The 18,449-nt window shown below is 51.6% G+C and overlaps 1 protein-coding gene across 1 annotated transcript; it reads right to left on the reverse strand.

The window, feature by feature from the left end:
* Positions 1–1,794: 1,794 nt before the first annotated feature.
* On the reverse strand, positions 1,795–7,215 carry CCL21 (C-C motif chemokine ligand 21). Its single transcript, XM_060236470.1, has 4 exons — positions 6,999–7,215; positions 5,216–5,351; positions 4,314–4,435; positions 1,795–2,720 (listed from the first exon to the last, which is right to left on the reverse strand). The coding sequence occupies exons 1-3, from the start codon at positions 7,075–7,077 to the stop codon at positions 4,324–4,326; spliced, it is 327 nt and encodes a 108-aa protein (XP_060092453.1). The 5' UTR covers positions 7,078–7,215; the 3' UTR covers positions 1,795–2,720; positions 4,314–4,323.
* Positions 7,216–18,449: the final 11,234 nt, after the last annotated feature.

Here is an 18,449-nt window from a genome sequence, read left to right on the forward strand (position 1 = left end):
AGGCTAGATGGCCACCTGACAGCAATGAAGGTCCTGTGAATTTAGGGGGAGGTGTTTGTGAGTTTCCTGCATTGTTCAGGGGATTGGACTCGATGGCCCTGGAGGTCCCTTCCGACTCTTCTATGATTCTAACAGGCTTCCTCCTCGGGAGGTGGTGGGCTCTCCTTCCTTGGAGGTTTTCAACAGAGGCTAGATGGCCACCTGACAGCAATGAGGATCCTGTGAATTTAGGGGGAGGTGTTTGTGAGTTTTCTGCATTGTGCAGGGGGTTGGACTAGATGACCCTGGAGGTCCCTTCCGACTCTTCTATGATTCTAACAGGCTCCCTCCTTGAGAGGTGGTGGGCTCTCCTTCCTTGGAGGTTTTGAAACAGAGACTAGACGGCCATCAGACGGCAATGAAGATCCTGTGAATTTAGGGGGAAGTGTTTGTGAGTTGCCTGCATTGTGCAGGGGGTTGGACTAGATGGCCCTGGAGGTTCCCTCCAACTTTTCTATGATTCTAACATACTTCCTCCTCGGGAGCTGGTGGGTTCTCCTTCCTTGGAGATTTTTCAACAGAGGCTAGATGGCCATCTGACAGCAATGAAGGTCCTGTGAATTTAGGTGGAAGTTTGTGAGTTTCCTGCATTGTGCAGGGGGTTGGACTAGATGACCCTAGAGGTCCCTTCCAACTCTACAATTCTATGATTCTAACATCAGGAAGAACTTCCTGACCATTAGAGTGATTCCTTGGTGAAACAGGCTTCCTCGGGAGGTGGTGGGCTCTCCTTCCTTGGGGTTTTTTAAAAAGAGGCTAGATGGCCATCTGACAGCAATGAAGATCCTGAGAATTTAGGGGGAGGCATTTGTGAGTTTTCTGCATTGTGCAGGGAGTTGGACTAGATGGCCCTGGAGGTCCCTTCCAACTCTAACATTCTAGGTTTTTAAACAGAGGCTAGATGGCCATCTGACAGCATGAAGATCCTGAGAATTGAGGGGGAGGTGTTTGTGAGTTTCCTGCATTGTGCAGGGGGTGGACTAGATGACCCTGGAGGTCCCTTCCAACTCTAACATTCTAGGTTTTTAAACAGAGGCTAGATGGCCATCTGACAGCATGAAGATCCTGAGAATTTAGGGGGAGGTGTTTGTGAGTTTCCTGCATTGTGCAGGGGGTTGGACTAGATGACCCTGGAGGTCCCTTCCGACTCTTCTATGATTCTAACAGGCTCCCTCCTTGAGAGGTGGTGGGCTCTCCTTCCTTGGAGGTTTTGAAACAGAGACTAGACGGCCATCTGATGGCAATGAGGATCCTGTGAATTTAGGGGGAAGTGTTTGTGAGTTGCCTGCATTGTGCAGGGGGTTGGACTAGATGGCCCTGGAGGTCCCTTCCAACTCTAACATTCTAGGTTTTTAAACAGAGGCTAGATGGCCATCTGACAGCATGAAGATCCTGTGAATGTAGGGGGAGGTGTTTGTGAGTTTCCTGCATTGTGCAGGGGGTTGGACTAGATGACCCTAGAGTTCCCTTCCAACTCTATGATTCTGTATCTGCCCCAGGGCTGCAGCAAGCTTCACCTTTTTTGCACAGCAAACAGAAACTTCTAAAAGCTAGTTTCTGTTTGGCGTGCAAAAAAGCCGAAGCTAGCTGCAGCCCCAGTTCAGATAGTATGAAATCAGACGGAAGTCCTGCTGAGAAAAAGAGCATGAGAACGGCATAAGGCAAGTGGGAGATTGGCTAGGATTTTATTCCTGTTCTCCAAAGTTTGGGGTGGGCTCTAATGGCTGGGGGAGAAAAGAAGCCACTGGAGGTGCATTGTAAGAAATAAGTGCTTTTATTCAACAAACTGCAGTATAAAACATCAGGCTATTCCACAGCAGATCCAAGCAGTGTAGTTTATAGTTTGCATGGCAGAGATTAACACAAACAAGAGGGCTGTACCACTTTCCCACTCCTAATTACCACAGCTAGAATTGCTAACGCTGAGAGAGGCTGAACCCCCAGAGAAGAGTTGGGAAGGCTCTTGCTCAAACACCAGCTAAAACTTGCATCTATTCCCCATGGCTACATGTTGGGGGTGAAGTGGAAATGCTAGCTGCCCCCCTCATCACAGTGAAAATTAACCTCCCCCTCCCTCCCTTTGCATCATCCACTACATTTCAGATATTCACAAATTCACACTAGATGTTTTTCACAGTTTTTGTAAAACGAAATATAAAAACTCCCATTGCCTATGGACACTGTCATAACTGCAAAAGGAAAGCTGCCATCTTGAAGGACATGCCAGGTGCTGGGGCCCAATCCTGCCCAGAAATCACCCGCTTCCCCAGGTGCAGGGAGATGGGGTCGTGGCTGTTTGGGGGTGAAAAGGAATGCACTTTGCTCATGTTCCGAGACCTAAATTAAGGCCTTTCCTGGGTACAAGACTCTCAGAGGCTCAAAGGTTCCCTCTACAGTCTGGGGACGAGGGGGTTGAGTGTTAGGACCCCGACCTGCTCAAGGTTCTAATCTGGGAATGAACACACTGACATTTCAAGTCGAAGTCATCGAAAAGGAGGCTTAAAGCCCTGGACGGGACAACCATACGCAAGGGTGATCTGGAGAAAGGACTGAAGGCACGCAGGTGAAAGCAGAAGAGGTGATACGTGAGGGAGATAGTCTTTCATCCCATTTGTGCCAGTGGGATTTCTTTGGACATCCAGCTGATCAGTCGCTGTGGCCGGGATCTAACATTAGCAGTCCTGGAAGAGAAAATATGGACATTTTTGGAAGCACTGACCATATTTGAAACACGGATAATGCTTGTCGAATGAGGAGAGGGGCCATGGCTCAGTGGTAGAGTATCTGCTTAGCATGCAGAAGTTCCCAGGTTCAATCCCCAACATCTCTGGTTGAAAGGATTAGGCAGGAGGGGATGCAGCAGAAGACCTCAGCCTGAGACCCTGGAGAGCAGCTGCCAGTCCCAGTAGACAATACTGACTGTGATGGACCACGGGGGTTGCAATTCAGTAGAAGGCAGCTTCATGTGTATGCTTATGTATGTGCCTGTGTGTTATTGTATGTGTGCTATTATTATCATCAATAATACACATGTGTATATGTATTATTGGACCCGTTTCAGCACAGCACAGAAAGCTGCATGTGTGGACCTTCCAAAGAAAGATGGGTTGTGGCCACAGACAGGGCCTCCTCTGTGCTAGCCCCTTACCTTGGGACACCCACCAACAGCAGTACACTTGCCACCTGTGCAATGGTGATGTCTGAGGGTGTGGCCTAATATGCAAATCAGTTCACGCTGTGCTTTTTCAAAAAAACAATAAAAGCCCTAAAAGAAATCAATTGATGCCAAGTGTGTTAAGCTTGAGGCACCTGGGAAAAAGAAGAAGGAGTTCTTGAACTGCAACCAATCCAGGTTCAAATCCCCACACTGCCAGGGAGGCTTGCTGGGTGACCTGGGGCAAGTCACATGTCCTCAGACTCACCTACCTCACAGGGTTGTTGTGAGGATAAAATGGAGGATAATTTTGTAAGCCACCTTGGTTCTCCACTGGGGAGAAATACAGGGTAGGAATGAAGCATAAGAACATAAGAGAAGCCCTGTTGGATCAGGCCAGTGGCTCATCCAGTCCAACACTCTGTGTCACACAGTGGCCAAAAATACTCAGATGTCATCAGGAGATCCATCAGTGGGGCCAGGACACAAGAAGCCCTCCCACTGTGCCCCCCCAAGCACAAGAATACAGAGCATCACTGCCCCAGACATAAGAACATAAGAGAAGCCATGTTGGATCAGGCCAATGGCCCATACAGTCCAACACTCTGTCTGTCACACGGTGGCCAAAAAACCCCAGGTGCCATCAGGAGGTCCACCAGTGGGGCCAGGACACTAGAAGCCCTCCCACTGTGCCCACCCTTGCAAGCACAAGAATACAGAGCATCACTGCCCCAGACAGAGAGTTCCAACTATATGCTGTGGCTAATAGCCACTGATGGACCTCTGCTCCATATGCTTATCCAATCCCCTCTTGAAGCTGGCTATGCTTGCAGCCGCCACCACCTCCTGTGGCAGTGAATGCCACGTGTTCATCAAACAAAGAAAGCAAATAAACATGTGGGTCCTCCCCTCCCTTCCATGGGGTGTTCCAGGCAGTAGAGGAGCAGAGGTGGTTGGCCGTTGCCTTCCTCTGCATAGCAACCCCAGTCTTCTTCCCCTCCCCCTACTGACCATAGCTCCCTTTGCTTCGCTCCCAAGCTCTGCCAAGCACAAGCCACCTGGGAAGCCCTCCTCCTGGAATCCTGCAGGAATGAGCAACGGCCGTCTCCTCCATGCCTACCTCAGAGTCCTCATTGGTTTGTTCTTGCCTTCCTGATCTTCGCGTCTATTTTCCTCATGAGTTCTGGAGCCCAGTTTGCCTCTGGAGAGATACACAGCTCACGGCCCTTCTTGGTAATGAATCTGATGAACCAGGAGAAGGAAACAATTCTCACCACAATGGTCACAAGGGCAGGCAGAGCGGTCAAAAGCATGGCTGTGTCCAAGGAATAGGGAAGCCTGCGTGCCGCCTTGCCCAGCCGGTGGAAAGAACAAGCTTCTAGTCCCGTTTGTGGGCAAAGGGGATCCAATGCTGAGCCTGCACAGGGCTTCAGGGCACATCCCATGAGACCCTGACCTATGTGAAAGAGCCACATGTGGCTCCCAAGGAGGGGGGAGGGAGGGGGGGAGGAGGAGGAGGAGAAGAGAACTGCAGATTTATACCCCGCCCTTCTCTCTGAATCAGAGACAGAGCGGCTTACAATCTCCTCTATCTTCTCCCCCACAACAGATACCCTGTGAGGTGGGTGGGGCCGAGAGAGCTCCTACAGCAGCTGCCTTTTCAAGGACAACTCCTGCGAAAGCTATGGCTGACCCAAGGCCATTCCAGCAGGTGCAAGTGGAGGAGTGGGGACTCAAACCCGGTTCTCCCAGATAAGAGTCCGCGCACTTAACCACTGCACCAAACTGGCTCTCCCCGGGGGCAAGGTGGGGCAGGAAAAAGGTGACCTGCAGAGCACCTGAGCAAGGAAGGAGGGAGGGCAGCGTCAGCTCCACAGGCACACGGAGAACAATTCTGAGAGATTCTTGTGCGTGAAAAGTGTGATCTAATGCAACGCTGCAGGCAGGCACTAAGAGGGTTGCATGCATCAGGCCACCAGCATCGGCGCCCCTCCCTTCTCCCCGCTGGCCCCCTCTACTCACACAATCGCCTCCCGCTGGCATCCCATCTGGGGCCCCTGGAAGCGATACGAGATCAACTGATTCTGCATCTTCCGGCTGAAAGGCTGCGGCTGCGGAGGAAGGCGGAGGCAGCAGTCCTGGGCGGGCTCTGCATCCCCTGTGTCAGGAAAGAGAGGGGGCTTCAGGCAACTTCCAGGGGCTTCAAGCTCTGTTGCAGCTGGGGGGGGGGGGGCTGCTCCAGCGGAGTGAGCAGGCCAGAAAGGTGGCCATGTTCTTCCCTTGCAGCAAACACCGATGGGAATCTCGCAGCCCCTTAAAGACCCAGGCTGTAGAAACTTTGGTTCGAGTAATCCAAATAGGCAGCCGTGTTGGTCTGAAGTAGTAGAACAAGATAGGAGTCGGTTTCCCCTTTAAGACCAACTTAGTTTTATTCAGAACGAAAGCTTTCGTGTGCATGCCCGCTTCTTCAGACGAGGAATGAGGGGCAGTAAGCAGAGCCACATCTAGCTGGAGGGGTTGGGAATGCCAAGTGGTGCCAAGTCAAAATCCAATAGCAGAATAGTAACATTAACAAATTCAGAAAACCTTCGATCTGGGTTGAATTAGCGTGGGTTTATTAGCAACAGAATAATTAACAGGCATTCTCACATCCTGACGTTACTGTTTTATGGTTTCCCGCGCTAATGCAAGCCAGATCAAAGGTTTTAAGAATTTGTTAATTTTACTATTCTGCTATTGCAGGGGTGGTCGAGGGTAGCGCTCCAGATGGTTTTTTGCCTACAACTCCCATCAGCCCCAGCCATTAGCTATGCTGGCTGCGGCTGATGGGAGCTGTAGGCAAAAAACATCTGGAGAGCTACCCTCGGCCACCCCTGCGCTATTGGTTTTTAACTTTATACCACTTGGCATTCCAAACCCCACCAGCTAAATGTAGCTCTGCTTACTGTCCCTCATTCCTCATCTGAAGAAGTGGGCATGCACAGGAAAGCTTACGTTCTGAATAAAACTAAGTTGGTCTTAAAGGTGCAATTTCCTATTTTGTTCTACTACTTCAACCAACAAGGCTGCCTATTTGGATCAAACTATATGTACGTTAAGAAAATAAGAACATACGAGAAGCCATGTTGTATCACGCCAATGGCCCATCCAGTCCAACACTCTGTGTCACACAGTGGCCAATATATGTATGCCTGTGTGTGTATACACACACATATACACCTCCTGTGGCAGTGAATTCCACATGTTAATCACCCTTTGGGTGAAGAAGTACCTCCTTCTATCCGTTTTAACCCGACTGCTCAGCAATTTCATCGAATGCCCACGAGTTCTTGTATTGTGAGAAAGGGAGAAAAGGACTTCTTTCTCTGCTTTCTCCATCCCATGCATTATCTTGTAAACCTCTATCATGTCACCCCGCAGTCGACGTTTCTCCAAGCTAAAGAGTCCCAAGCGTTTCAACCTTTCTTCATAGGGAAAGTGTTCCAGCCCTTTAATCATTCTAGTTGCCCTTCTCTGGACTTTCTCCAATGCTATAATATCCTTTTTGAGGTGCGGCGACCAGAACTGCACACAGTGCTCCAAATGAGACCGCACCATCGATTTATACAGGGGCACGATGATACTGGCTGCCAGGACGGGAGCCGAGCTCGCCGCGAAAGCAAGGACGGCGAAGAGAAGGCGCGTTTGCCTCGCTGGGTTGCGCACCGGGGGCGCCTGGGGCCGAAAGCGCGCGCCTGCTGCTCCCTCCGTGGGGCCCCAATCCGACGGGCCCGGGCCCTGCAGCTCACCCACCCGCAGTACGTACCTCTTGCGGCGAGGAGGACGCAGAGGGCGCCGGCCAGGAGGGCGAGGGCTTGCAGCGGGCGGCGGAGGAAGAGAGCCATGGCCGTCGGGGCTGGCAGGTGAGGGGCGCAAAGATGGTCCTGGCAGCTGGCTCTTGCTGCCCACTGCTCGGCGCCGGGCCCCTTTATAGCCCCCCGGGCGGCCTTTCGCTTTCCTTTCGCCGTCGAGGGAGAGGGGCAGCGGCTTCCTGCTGTCTGTGGGCGGCGCACAGCTCCATCCCGGGCTTTCCAAACGGCGGCTTCCCGCAAGGACCTTGGCGCGGTCCCAGCAGCGCCCCGACCCGCCTGGCCGGCCTCCTTTTCCCCGGGACGGGCCTCCGCTTGCCCTGCGTTGGCTGGCAGCCGTGCCCGCGCCCTGCCACTCCGTCTGCTGCCCAGGCCGGGGGTCCCTCTGGGCGCAGCGGTGGGGAACGGTGGCTCTCCCAGGTGTTCTTTTGCCTACAACTCCCATCAGCAGTTGCCCCGTGGCGCAGACTGGTCGAGCAGCGGGACTGCGGTCTGAACTCTCTGCTCACAACCTGAGTTCGATCCCCGGCAGAAGCTGGGTTTTCAAGTCGCCGGCTGGAGGTTGGCTCAGCCTTCCATCCTTTCCGAGGTCGGTCAAATGAGTCCCCAGCTTGCTGGGGGGGGGGGGGGGAGTGTAAAAGACTGGGGAAGGCAATGGCAAACCACCCCGTCAAAAGTCTGCCGTTAAAACGTTGTGAAAGCAACATCACCCCAGAGTCAGAAATGACTGGTGCTTGCACAGGGGACCTTTCCTTTGTTAAGAGCCCCGTGGCGCAGAGTGTTAAAGCTGCAGTACTGCAGTCCTAAGCTCTGCTCATGACCTGAATTTGATTCCCGGTGGAAGCTGGGTTTTCAGGTCGCAAGCCCAAGGTTGACTCAGCCTTCCATCCTTCTGAGGTCAGTCAAATGAGTCCCCAGCTTGTTGCGGGGAAAGTGTAAAAGACTGGGGAAGGCCATAGCAAACCACTCCGTAAAAGAGTCTGTCCTGAAAACGTGAAAGCAACGTCACCCCAGAGTCGGAAACGACTGGTGCTTGCACAGGGGACCTTTCCTTTCCCATTAGCCCCAGCCAGCATGGCCAATGGTTGGGGCTGATGGGAGTTGTAGACAAAAAACATCTGGAGAGCCGCCTTTTCCCACCCCTGCCGCTGGGGACTGGTCTGCCCCAGCCACCTTTTGAAGCCCACACTCTGGGGGGTGGAAAGGGCTGTCCAGTTGCAACCCAGAAGCCAAGGGGCATTCGGAGAGGCCTTTGCGTCTCGACCCCCGAGGTTCACAGCAATGTTCCCTCTAAGCTGGAGAGTCTTGTGAGCAAAAATTCGACTGAGCCACTGGCATTAAAGTCGTGAGCCACACCACTGCAGGGGTGGCCAGTGGTAGCTCTCCAGATGTTTTTTTGCCTACAACTCCCATCAGCCCCAGCCATCGGCCATGCTGGGTGGGGCTGATGAGAGTTGTAGGCAAAAAACATCTGGAGAGCTACCGTTGGCCACCCCTGGCATAAATGATTGTGCCCTGGGGTCCTCCTTCCGGAGCAAAGACAAAAATGGGACCTGGAGGCTAAAAAGCTGTGAGCTAGGCTAGCTCACGCTAACTCGGCTTAAAGGGAACACTCATTCCTGGCAGCTAAGGGTCTCGCCTCCAAGGACTAGCCAGTGCTGACCTTGTTTAGCCTGGAGGTAGACGGGGTTGTTGTTGTTCAGTCACACAGCTGAGTCTGACTCTTTGTGACCCCCTGGACCAAGTCATGCCAGGCCCTCCTGTCTTCCGCCATCCTCCGAAGTCTGCTCAGATTCGTGTTTGTTACATCAGTAACACTGTCCAGCCATCTCCTCTTTTGCCGCCCCCTTCTTCTTTTGCTTTCTGTCTTTCCCAGCATCAGGGGCTTCTCCAGGGAGTGCTCCCTTCTCATTGGGTGGCCAAAGTATTTGAGCGTCATAAGAACATAAGAGAAGCCATATTGGATCAGGCCAACGGCCCATCCAGTCCAACACTCTGTGTCACACAGTGGCCAAAATACACACACACACACACACACACACACAGAGTGGCTAATAGCCACTGATGGACCTCTGCTCCATATTTTTATCCAATCCCCTCTTGAAGCTGGCTATGCTTGTACCTGCCACCGCTTCCTGTGGCAGTGAATTCCACGTTAATCACCCTTTGGGTGAAGAAGGACTTCCTTTTATCCGTTTTAACCCGTCTGCTCAGCAATTTCATCGAATGCCCATGAGTTCTTGTATTGTGAGAAAGGGAGAAAAGTACTTCTTTCTCTGCTTTCTCCATCCCATGCATAATCTTGTCAACCTCTATCATGTCACCCCTCAGTTGACGTTTCTCCAAGCTTCAGCTTCAGCATCTGACCTTCCGGGAACAGTCTGGGTCGATTTCCCTTAGGACTGACTGATTGAATCTTCTTGCAGTCCAAGGGACTCTCAAGAGTCTTCTCCAGGGAGTGCTCCCTTCTCATTGGGTGGCCAAAGTATTTGAGCTTCAGCTTCAGCATCTGATCTTCCAGGGAACAGTCTGGGCTGATTTCCCTTATGACTGACTGGATCTTCTTGCAATCCAAGGGACTCTCAAGAGTCTTCTCCAGGGAGTGCTCCCTTCTCATTGGGTGGCCAAAGTATTTGAGCTTCAGCTTCAGCATCTGACCTTCCAGGGAACAGTCTGGGTCGATTTCCCTTAGGACTGGCTGATTGGATCTTCTTGCAGTCCAAGGGACTCTCAAGAGTCTTCTCCAGGGAGTGCTCCCTTCTCATTGGGTGGCCAAAGTCTTTGAGCTTCAGCTTCAGCATCTGACCTTCCAGGGAACAGGCTGGGTTGATTTCCCTTAGGACTGACTGATTGGATCTTCTTGCAGTCCAAGGGACTCTCAAGAGTCTTCTCCAGGGAGTGCTCCCTTCTCATTGGGTGGCCAAAGTATTTGAGCTTCAGCTTCAGCATCTGACCTTCCAGGGAACAGTCTGGGTTGGTTTCCCTTAGGACTGGCTGATTGGATCTCCTTGCAGTCCAAGAGACTCTCAAGAGTCTTCTCCAGGGAGTGCTCCCTTCTCATTGGGTGGCCAAAGTATTTGAGCTTCAGCTTCAGCATCTGACCTTCCAGGGAACAGTCTGGGTTGGTTTCCCTTAGGACTGACTGATTGGATCTTCTTGCAGTCCAAGGGACTCTCAAGAGTCTTCTCCAGGGAGTGCTCCCTTCTCATTGGGTGGCCAAAGTATTTGAGCTTCAGCTTCAGCATCTGACCTTCCAGGGAACAGTCTGGGTTGATTTCCCTTAGGACTGACTGATTGGATCTCCTTGCAGTCCAAGGGACTCTCAAGAGTCTTCTCCAGGGAGTGCTCCCTTCTCATTGGGTGGCCAAAGTATTTGAGCTTCAGCTTCAGCATCTGACCTTCCAGGGAACAGTCTGGGTTGATTTCCCTTAGGACTGACTGATTGGATCTCCTTGCAGTCCAAGGGACTCTCAAGAGTCTTCTCCAGGGAGTGCTCCCTTCTCATTGGGTGGCCAAAGTATTTGAGCTTCAGCTTCAGCATCTGACCTTCCAGGGAACAGTCTGGGCTGATTTCCCTTAGGACTGACTGATTGGATCTGCTTGCAGTCCAAGGGACTCTCAAGAGTCTTCTCCAGGGAGTGCTCCCTTCTAATTGGGTGGCCAAAGTATTTGAGCTTCAGCTTCAGCATCTGACCTTCCAGGGAACAGTCTGGGCTGATTTCCCTTAGGACTGACGGGTTGGATCTTCTTGCAGTCCAAGGGACTCTCAAGATTTGTCTCCAGCACCACAGCTCAAAAGCATCTATTCTTCTGTCTCGGCCTTCCTTATGGTCCAGCTCTCACAGCCATACATGACTAACTGGGGTTAGCCAGGGCCAAAGGCAGAGAGGAGCAGTTTGCCCTTGCTTGCCTCTACACAGCAGCATCCAGGTGGGCAGCCCTGTGGGTCTGAAGCAGGAAGGGGGCCAGCACAGGGAAGTTCATGGCTTGAAGGAAAACCTGGTTGGGCTTGACGGTGCCCCTGGACTCTGTTGAATAGGGGGTTCGATGGATGAGGAGGCTTCATTGCAGATGGTCACAGCTCTTTAAGGCAAGGTAGTCCCCTGTGCAAGCACCAATCGTTTCCCACTCTGGGGTGATGTCACATCATGATGTTTTCAGGGCAGGCTTTTGACGGGGTGGTTGTCCCTTGCCTTCCCCAGTTCTCTACACTCCCCCCCCCCCAGCAAGCTGGGTCCTCATTTGACCGACCTCGGAAGGATGGAAGACTGTTTGGTGTAGTGGTTAAGTGTGCGGACTCTTATCTGGGAGAACCGGGTTTGATTCCCCCCTCCTCCACTTGCACCTGCTGGAATGGCCTTGGGTCAGCCATAGCTCTGGCAGAGGTTGTCCTTGAAAGGGCAGCTGCTGTGAGAGCCCTCTCGGCCCCACCCACCTCACAGGGTGTCTGTTGTGGGGGAGGAAGGTAAAGGAGATTGTGAGCCGCTCTGAGACTCTTCGGAGTGGAGGGCGGGATATAAATCTAATATCTTCTTCTTGAGTCAACCTGGAGCCGGTGACCTGAACCCAGTTTCCCCTGGGATCGAACTCAGGTCATGAGCAGAGCTTGGAGTGCAGTTCTGCAGCTGACCACTCTGCCATGGGGCTCTTAAAGGTAAAAGTCGTCTCCTTTGTGCAAGCACCAGTCGTTTCCAACTCCGGGGTGACGTCGCATCACAATATTTTCATGGCAGGCTTTTTACGGGGTGGTTTGCCGTTGCCTTCCCCAGTCCTCTACGCTTTCCCCCCAGCAAGCTGGGGACTCCTTTTACCGACCTCGGAAGGATGGAAGGCTGATTCAACCTGGAGCCAGCGACTTGAACCCAGCTTCCACCAGGATCAAACTCAGGTCTTGAGCACAGAGCTCGGACTGCAGTACCGCAGCTTTACCACTCTGCGCCACGGGACTCCTCCTTATTAGTGATTATAGCATGGTAATAGGCAAACGAGGGAAGTGGGCCGACGGGGCAACTCCCAGGTTCCTGCGCTTGAGTGTCATTGGGTCGTTTGAACCAACAGGGGGCTGGTGATTGGTCCAGGGGAAGCAGAGATTTGGATCGTGCTTCCCGTTGTTCCCAATTCCTCAAGTTCAGTTCTAAAGGCTTCTATGAGCCAGGCAGGAACCAACACCCAGCGTAGAACACAAAGTCCACGTACACAATAGACTCAAACTTTGCTCGTCTGCACACCAACCCTCCACTTCCCCTGTGCTCTAACGTCCAAGGACGAATCAGGGCCAGCCCTACTGAAGCATCTGAGATCAGATGAGATCGGCTAGCCAGGGCCATAGAATTCCTGAGGAACTCTTGCAGTGCAGTTAAAAGAGAGAGGTGTTGCAGAGAGAACTCAGGCTGCTCGGTTTGTGAGTTTGCCCCAGCCCGCTGATGCCCCGGGGCTCTTGGCAGCTTCCTCAGCTATCCAGTAGGTGCCACAGTGTATCACCAACTCCCATGATTATCAGCAAGGGTTTTTTTGGTAGGAACTTATTTGCATATTAGGAACTCATTTGCAAGAACTTCCTGGCAGAAGCTGGGTTTAGGTGGCCAGCTCGAGGTTGACTCAGCCTTCCATCCTTCTGAGATCGGTAAAACGAGTACCAGCTTGCTGGGGGGGAAGTGTAGATGACTTGGGAAGGCAATGGCAAACCACCCCATAAAAAGTCTGCCGTGAAAACGTCATGATGTGACATCACCCCAGAGTCAGAAACAACTGGTATTTGCACAGGGGACTACCTTTAACTTCTGGTAGAGCCAGTTTGGTGTAGTTTGGTAGAGCCAGTTTGGTGTAGTGGTTAAGTGTGCGGGCTCTTATCTGGGAGAACCGGGTTTGATTCCCCACTCCTCCACTTGCACCTGCTGGAATGGCTTTGGGTCAGCCATAACCCTCACATTGTCCTTGAAAGGGCAGCTTCTGAGAGAGCCAGTTTGGTGTAGTGGTGAAGTGTGTGGATTCTTATCTGGGAGAACTGGGTTTGATTCCCCACTCCCCCATTTGCAGCTGCTGGAATGGCCTTGGGTCAGCCATAGCTCTGGCAGAGGTTGGCTTGAAAGGGCAGCTGCTGTGAGAGCCCTCTCGGCCCCACCCACCTCTCAGGGTGTCTTTTGTGGGGGGGGGAAGGTAAAGGAGATTGTGAGCCGCTCTGAGACTCTTCAGAGTGGAGGGCGGGATATAAATCCAATATCTTCGTCTACCTCACAGGGTGTCTGTTGTGGGGGAGGAAGGGAAAGGAGATTGTGAGCCGCTCTGAGACTCTTCGGAGTGGAGGGCGGGATATAAATCCAATATCTTCATCTACCTCACAGGGTGTCTGTTGTGGGGGAGGAAGGGAAAGGAGATTGTGAGCCGCTCTGAGACTCTTCGGAGTGGAGGGCGGGATATAAATCCAATATCTTCATCTACCTCACAGGGTGTCTGTTGTGGGGGAGGAAGGGAAAGGAGATTGTGAACCGCTCTGAGACTCTTCGGAGTGGAGGGCGGCATATAAATCCAATATCTTCATCTACCTCACAGGTTGTCTGTTGTGGGGGAGGAAGGGAAAGGAGATTGTGAGCCGCTCTGAGACTCTTTGGAGTGGAGGGCGGCATATAAATCCAATATCTTCATCTACCTCACAGGGTGTCTGTTGTGGGGGAGGAAGGGAAAGGAGATTGTGAGCCACTCTGAGACTCTTTGGAGTGGAGGGCGGGATATAAATCCAATATCTTCATCTACCTCACAGGGTGTCTGTTGTGGGGGAGGAAGATAAAGGAGATTGTGAGCCACTCTGAGACTCTTTGGAGTGGAGGGCGGCATATAAATCCAATATCTTCATCTACCTCACAGGGTGTCTGTTGTGGGGGAGGAAGGGAAAGGAGATTGTGAGCCGCTCTGAGACTCTTCGGAGTGGAGGGCGGGATATAAATCCAATATCTTCATCTACCTCACAGGGTGTCTGTTGTGGGGGAGGAAGGGAAAGGAGATTGTGAGCTGCACTGAGACTCTTCGGAGTGGAGGGCGGGATATAAATCCAGTATCTTCATCTACCTCACAGGGTGTCTGTTGTGGGGGAGGAAGGGAAAGGAGATTGTGAGCCGCTCTGAGACTCTTCGGAGTGGAGGGCGGGATATAAATCCAATATCTTCATCTACCTCACAGGGTGTCTGTTGTGGGGGAGGAAGGGAAAGGAGATTGTGAGCTGCTCTGAGACTCTTCGGAGTGGAGGGCGGGATATAAATCCAGTATCTTCATCTACCTCACAGGGTGTCTGTTGTGGGGGATGAAGATAAAGGAGATTGTGAGCCGCTCTGAGACTCTTCAGAGTGGAGGGCGGGATATAAATCCAATATCTTCTTCTTCTTCTTTTTCTTCTTCTATTTGCCTATTAGGCCACACACCCCTGACATCACCATTGTTTTGCACAGGGTTTTTTTTTTTGCAGAAAAAGCCCAGCAGGGACTCATTTGCATATTAGGCCACCCCCCTGGCACCAGGTCAGCCGGAATTGCGTTCCTGCTCAAAAAAAGCCCTGATAATCAGAGATGCATAAATGATGCTTGAGAACCTATTGCCCATCTTCATTCCCAGGATCTGGAGGGAAAAGCTAAATTTGTCTAATGAAACGGGGAAACCGATAATGGTTATTCGCAGTCCAGAAGAAGGGAACGTGGCCAAGTGTCAGAACCCCTGCTGGGCGTGCGGAAGGTCCCAGGTGGAGTTCCTGGCATCTCCAGTTGAAAGGACCAGGCAGGAAGAGATGTGGAAGACCTTTCTCTGCCTGAGCCCTGGAGAGAAGAAGATATTGGATTTATAAAGGTAAAGGTAGTCCCCTGTGCAAGCACCAGTCATTTCTGACTCTGGGGGGATGTCGCATTTCGACATTTTCACGACGGACGTTTTTGTGGGGTGGTTTGCCCTTGCCTTCCCCAGTCATCTACACTTTCCCCCCAGCAAGCTGGGGACTCATGTGACTGACCTCAGAAGGATGGAAGGCTGAGTCAACCTTGAACCAGCTACCTGAAAACCCAGCTTCCGCCAGGATTGAACTCAGGTTGTGAGCAGAGAGCTTGGACTGCAGTACTGCAGCTTTATTCTTATTAGCCCGGATGAAAGCCCTATTATTAGCCCTCTTATTAACCCTGACAGGGCTCCTTATGGGATTTATATCCCACCCTATACTCTGAATCTTAGATTCTCAGAGCAGTCACAATTTCCTTTGCCTTCCCCCCTTCCACACATACACAACAGACACCCTGTGAGGTGGGTGGGGCGGAGAGAGCTCTCCCAGAAGCTGCCCTTTCAAGGACAGAGTCTCAGAGCGGCCTAAAATCTCCTTTATCTTCCTCTCCCACAACAGACACCCTGTGAAGCAGGTGGGGCTGATAGAGCTCTCCCAGAAGCTGCCCTTTCAAGGACAGAGAGCGGCCTACAATCTCCTTTCCCTTCCACCCCTACAACAGACACCCTGTGAGGTGGGTGGGGCTGAGAGGGCTCTCCCAGCAGCTGCCCTTTCAAGGCCAACTCTGCCAGAGCTATGGCTGACCCAAGGCCATTCCAGCAGGTGCAAGTGGAGGAGTGGGGAATCAAACCCGGTTCTCCCAGATAAGAGTCCTCGCACTTAACCACCACACCAAACTGGCTCTCTTCCAATCAGAGTAGACAATGCTGACTTTGGTGGACCGAAAAAAGTCTGATTCAGTGGAAGGCAGCTTCATGTGTTCGTCCCACCATGAACAATATTGTTCTTGTTGTATAAAATATTTCGAAGGCCAAAGGAGAGTTGTTGCTACATCCTTGAGGAAACAATTCCATATCTGACGGCAAGTGAGGGGGAGGGGGAGAGAATGAACCAGAAAGAAGTTTATTTCTAAATAAATGTGGGTTGCATTGTAGTTAAAGAAATGCATTTCGTTATTGTACAATAAGGAGAACATGAAGGGTCCCGTCTAGGCCAGGAGAGGAAAGAAGGGTGCAGGGTGGGGGTGGGGGGTCTTTGTTGTGATCTTGCCTGGCGTGTTCACATCTTTCCCAAGCTAAGAAGCGGCCCATTTTCTGCCCTCCCAAAAGGGGGGATTTTGGTGGCCTGTCCCGGCACAGACATTTCCCCAGAGCCCTGTGATCTCCCTTAAACAGTTCTAATTTGCTAACACAGCCAGCCTCCAACTAGGTTACCTGGACAAGTTAAATCGCTATTCTTTTGTCATGATGCAGGTGGAAACAGATCCTCCCCAGCACCTCTTGGATATTCCCCAGGAGTGACTGACTGTACATGACAGATAGATAGACAAACAGACAGACAGAGAAGTACTTTTCTCCCTTTCTCACACTACGAGAACTTGTGGACATTCAATGAAATTGCTGAGCAGTTGGGCTAGAACAGATAAAAGGAACACATGGAATTCACTGCCACAGGAGGTGGTGGCGGCTACAAGCAGAGCCAGCTTCAAGAGGGGATTGGATAAGCATATGGAGCGGAGGTCCATCAGTGGCTATTAGCCACAGCTTATTGATAGAACTCTCTGTCTGAGGCAGTGATGCTCTGTATTCTTAGTGCTGGGAGGGGGGCAACAGTGGGAGGGCTTCTAGTGTCCTGGCCCCACTGATGGGCCTCCTGATGGCACCTGGGTTTCTTGGTCACTGTGTGACACAGAGTGTTGGACTGGATGGGCCATTGGCCTGATCCAACATGGCTCCTCTTATGTTCTTATGTCTGGGGCAGTGATGATCTGTATCCTTGGTGCAGGGGGTGGGCACAGTGGTAGGGCTTCTAGCCCACTGATGGACCTCCTGATGGCCCCTGTTTTTTTCGGCCATTGTGTGACAGCATGTTGGACAGGATGAGCCATTGGCCTGATCCAACATGGTAAAAAATACCCCAAAACTCAATATATGTGAAAGAGCCACATGTGGCTGCCAAGCCACAGTGTGGCCTCTTCTGCTCTACAGGGTCACTGTGTCAGCTGTGACTTGATGGAACTTCCCTCCACCACCGATGGCACCACCAGCTTGGTTCCCTTTCCTTTTAAGGGGAGTCCATCTCATTTGTAAGCACTGGCCCATTCTAAAACGTTCCTCCAAACGCCTAGCGAATCTCCCAGAGTCACCATCTCATCCAAAACCCCGAGACCCCCTAACCTCTGCCTGTCTTGTTGGCTCAGAACTACATTTGTGTACAAGCCAAAGAAGCTGTCGTGGAGGGCCTCCAGTTATGAGGGGCCTCTGGATCCAGGAAAATTACTCTCTTCCCCTTTTTCAGTAATGCTGAAGGGTCCTCTCAAACTTGACATTGCTGAAGGCTTTGGCACATCATAACCCACCCTTGCTGGCCATGCACACAGAGCTGACAGCATTTCGGAGAGCCGCTGGCTCGTGCGGCGGTTTGGAATGCGGATGGGACCAGAGGGTGGTGTGTCTCCTGCAGGAGGAAAGGCTCCAAAGGACAGGGCTTTGCAGCAGAACAGAAAAATGGAAGTAAGGAAAGGCAAGATGGAGGTTTCTGAAGTCGTGCATTGTCTGAAAAGGCAGAAAAGAATAAGGCTGTTTTCCCACTGAGCTTACCTCGGAGCGACGTCCCTCTTCACCGCGCAGCGTCTGCGCGGATTTCCCACCAACTGCTCCGAGGCTGCTACGAGGAACCAGGAAGTTCCCGACCTTTTGCGTCGCAAATGGAAACCGCTAAAAACCAGTTTACAGAATTGCTCACAGTATTCCAAATGAGACCGCATTAATGATCTGGAGTTGGGAGTAAGCAGTGAAGTGGCCAAGTTTGCAGATGACACTAAATTGTTCAGGATGGTGAGAACCAGAGAGGATTGTGAGGCACTCCAAAGGGATATGTTGAGGCTAGGTGAGTGGGCGTCAACGTGGCAGATGAGGTTCAGTGTGGCCAAGTACAAAGTAATGCACATTGGGGCCAAGAATCCCAGCTACAAATACAAGTTGATGGGTGTGAACTGGCAGAGACTGACCAAGGGAGAGATCGTGGGGTCATGGTAGAGAACTCACTGAAAATGTCAAGACAGTGTGCGATTGCAATAAAAAAGGCCAACACCATGCTAGGAATTATTAGGAAGGGAATTGAAAACAAATCAGCCAGTATCATAATGCCCCTGTATAAATTGATGGTGCGGTCTCATTTGGAATAATGTGTACAATTCTGGTCACCGCACCTCAAAAAGGATATTATAGAATTGGAGAAAGTCCAGAAAAGGGCAACTAGAATGATTAAAGGTTTGGAACACTTTCCCTATGAAGAAAGGTTAAAACGCTTGGGGCTCTTTAGCTTGGAGAAACGTCGACTGCGGGGTGACATGATAGAGGTTTACAAGATTATGCATGGGATGGAGAAAGTAGAGAAAGAAGTACTTTTCTCCCTTTCTCACAATGCAAGAACT

The sequence above is a fragment of the Heteronotia binoei genome, chromosome 4 (genome assembly GCF_032191835.1).
Source record: "Heteronotia binoei isolate CCM8104 ecotype False Entrance Well chromosome 4, APGP_CSIRO_Hbin_v1, whole genome shotgun sequence".
Taxonomy (NCBI): Eukaryota; Metazoa; Chordata; class Lepidosauria; order Squamata; family Gekkonidae; genus Heteronotia; species Heteronotia binoei.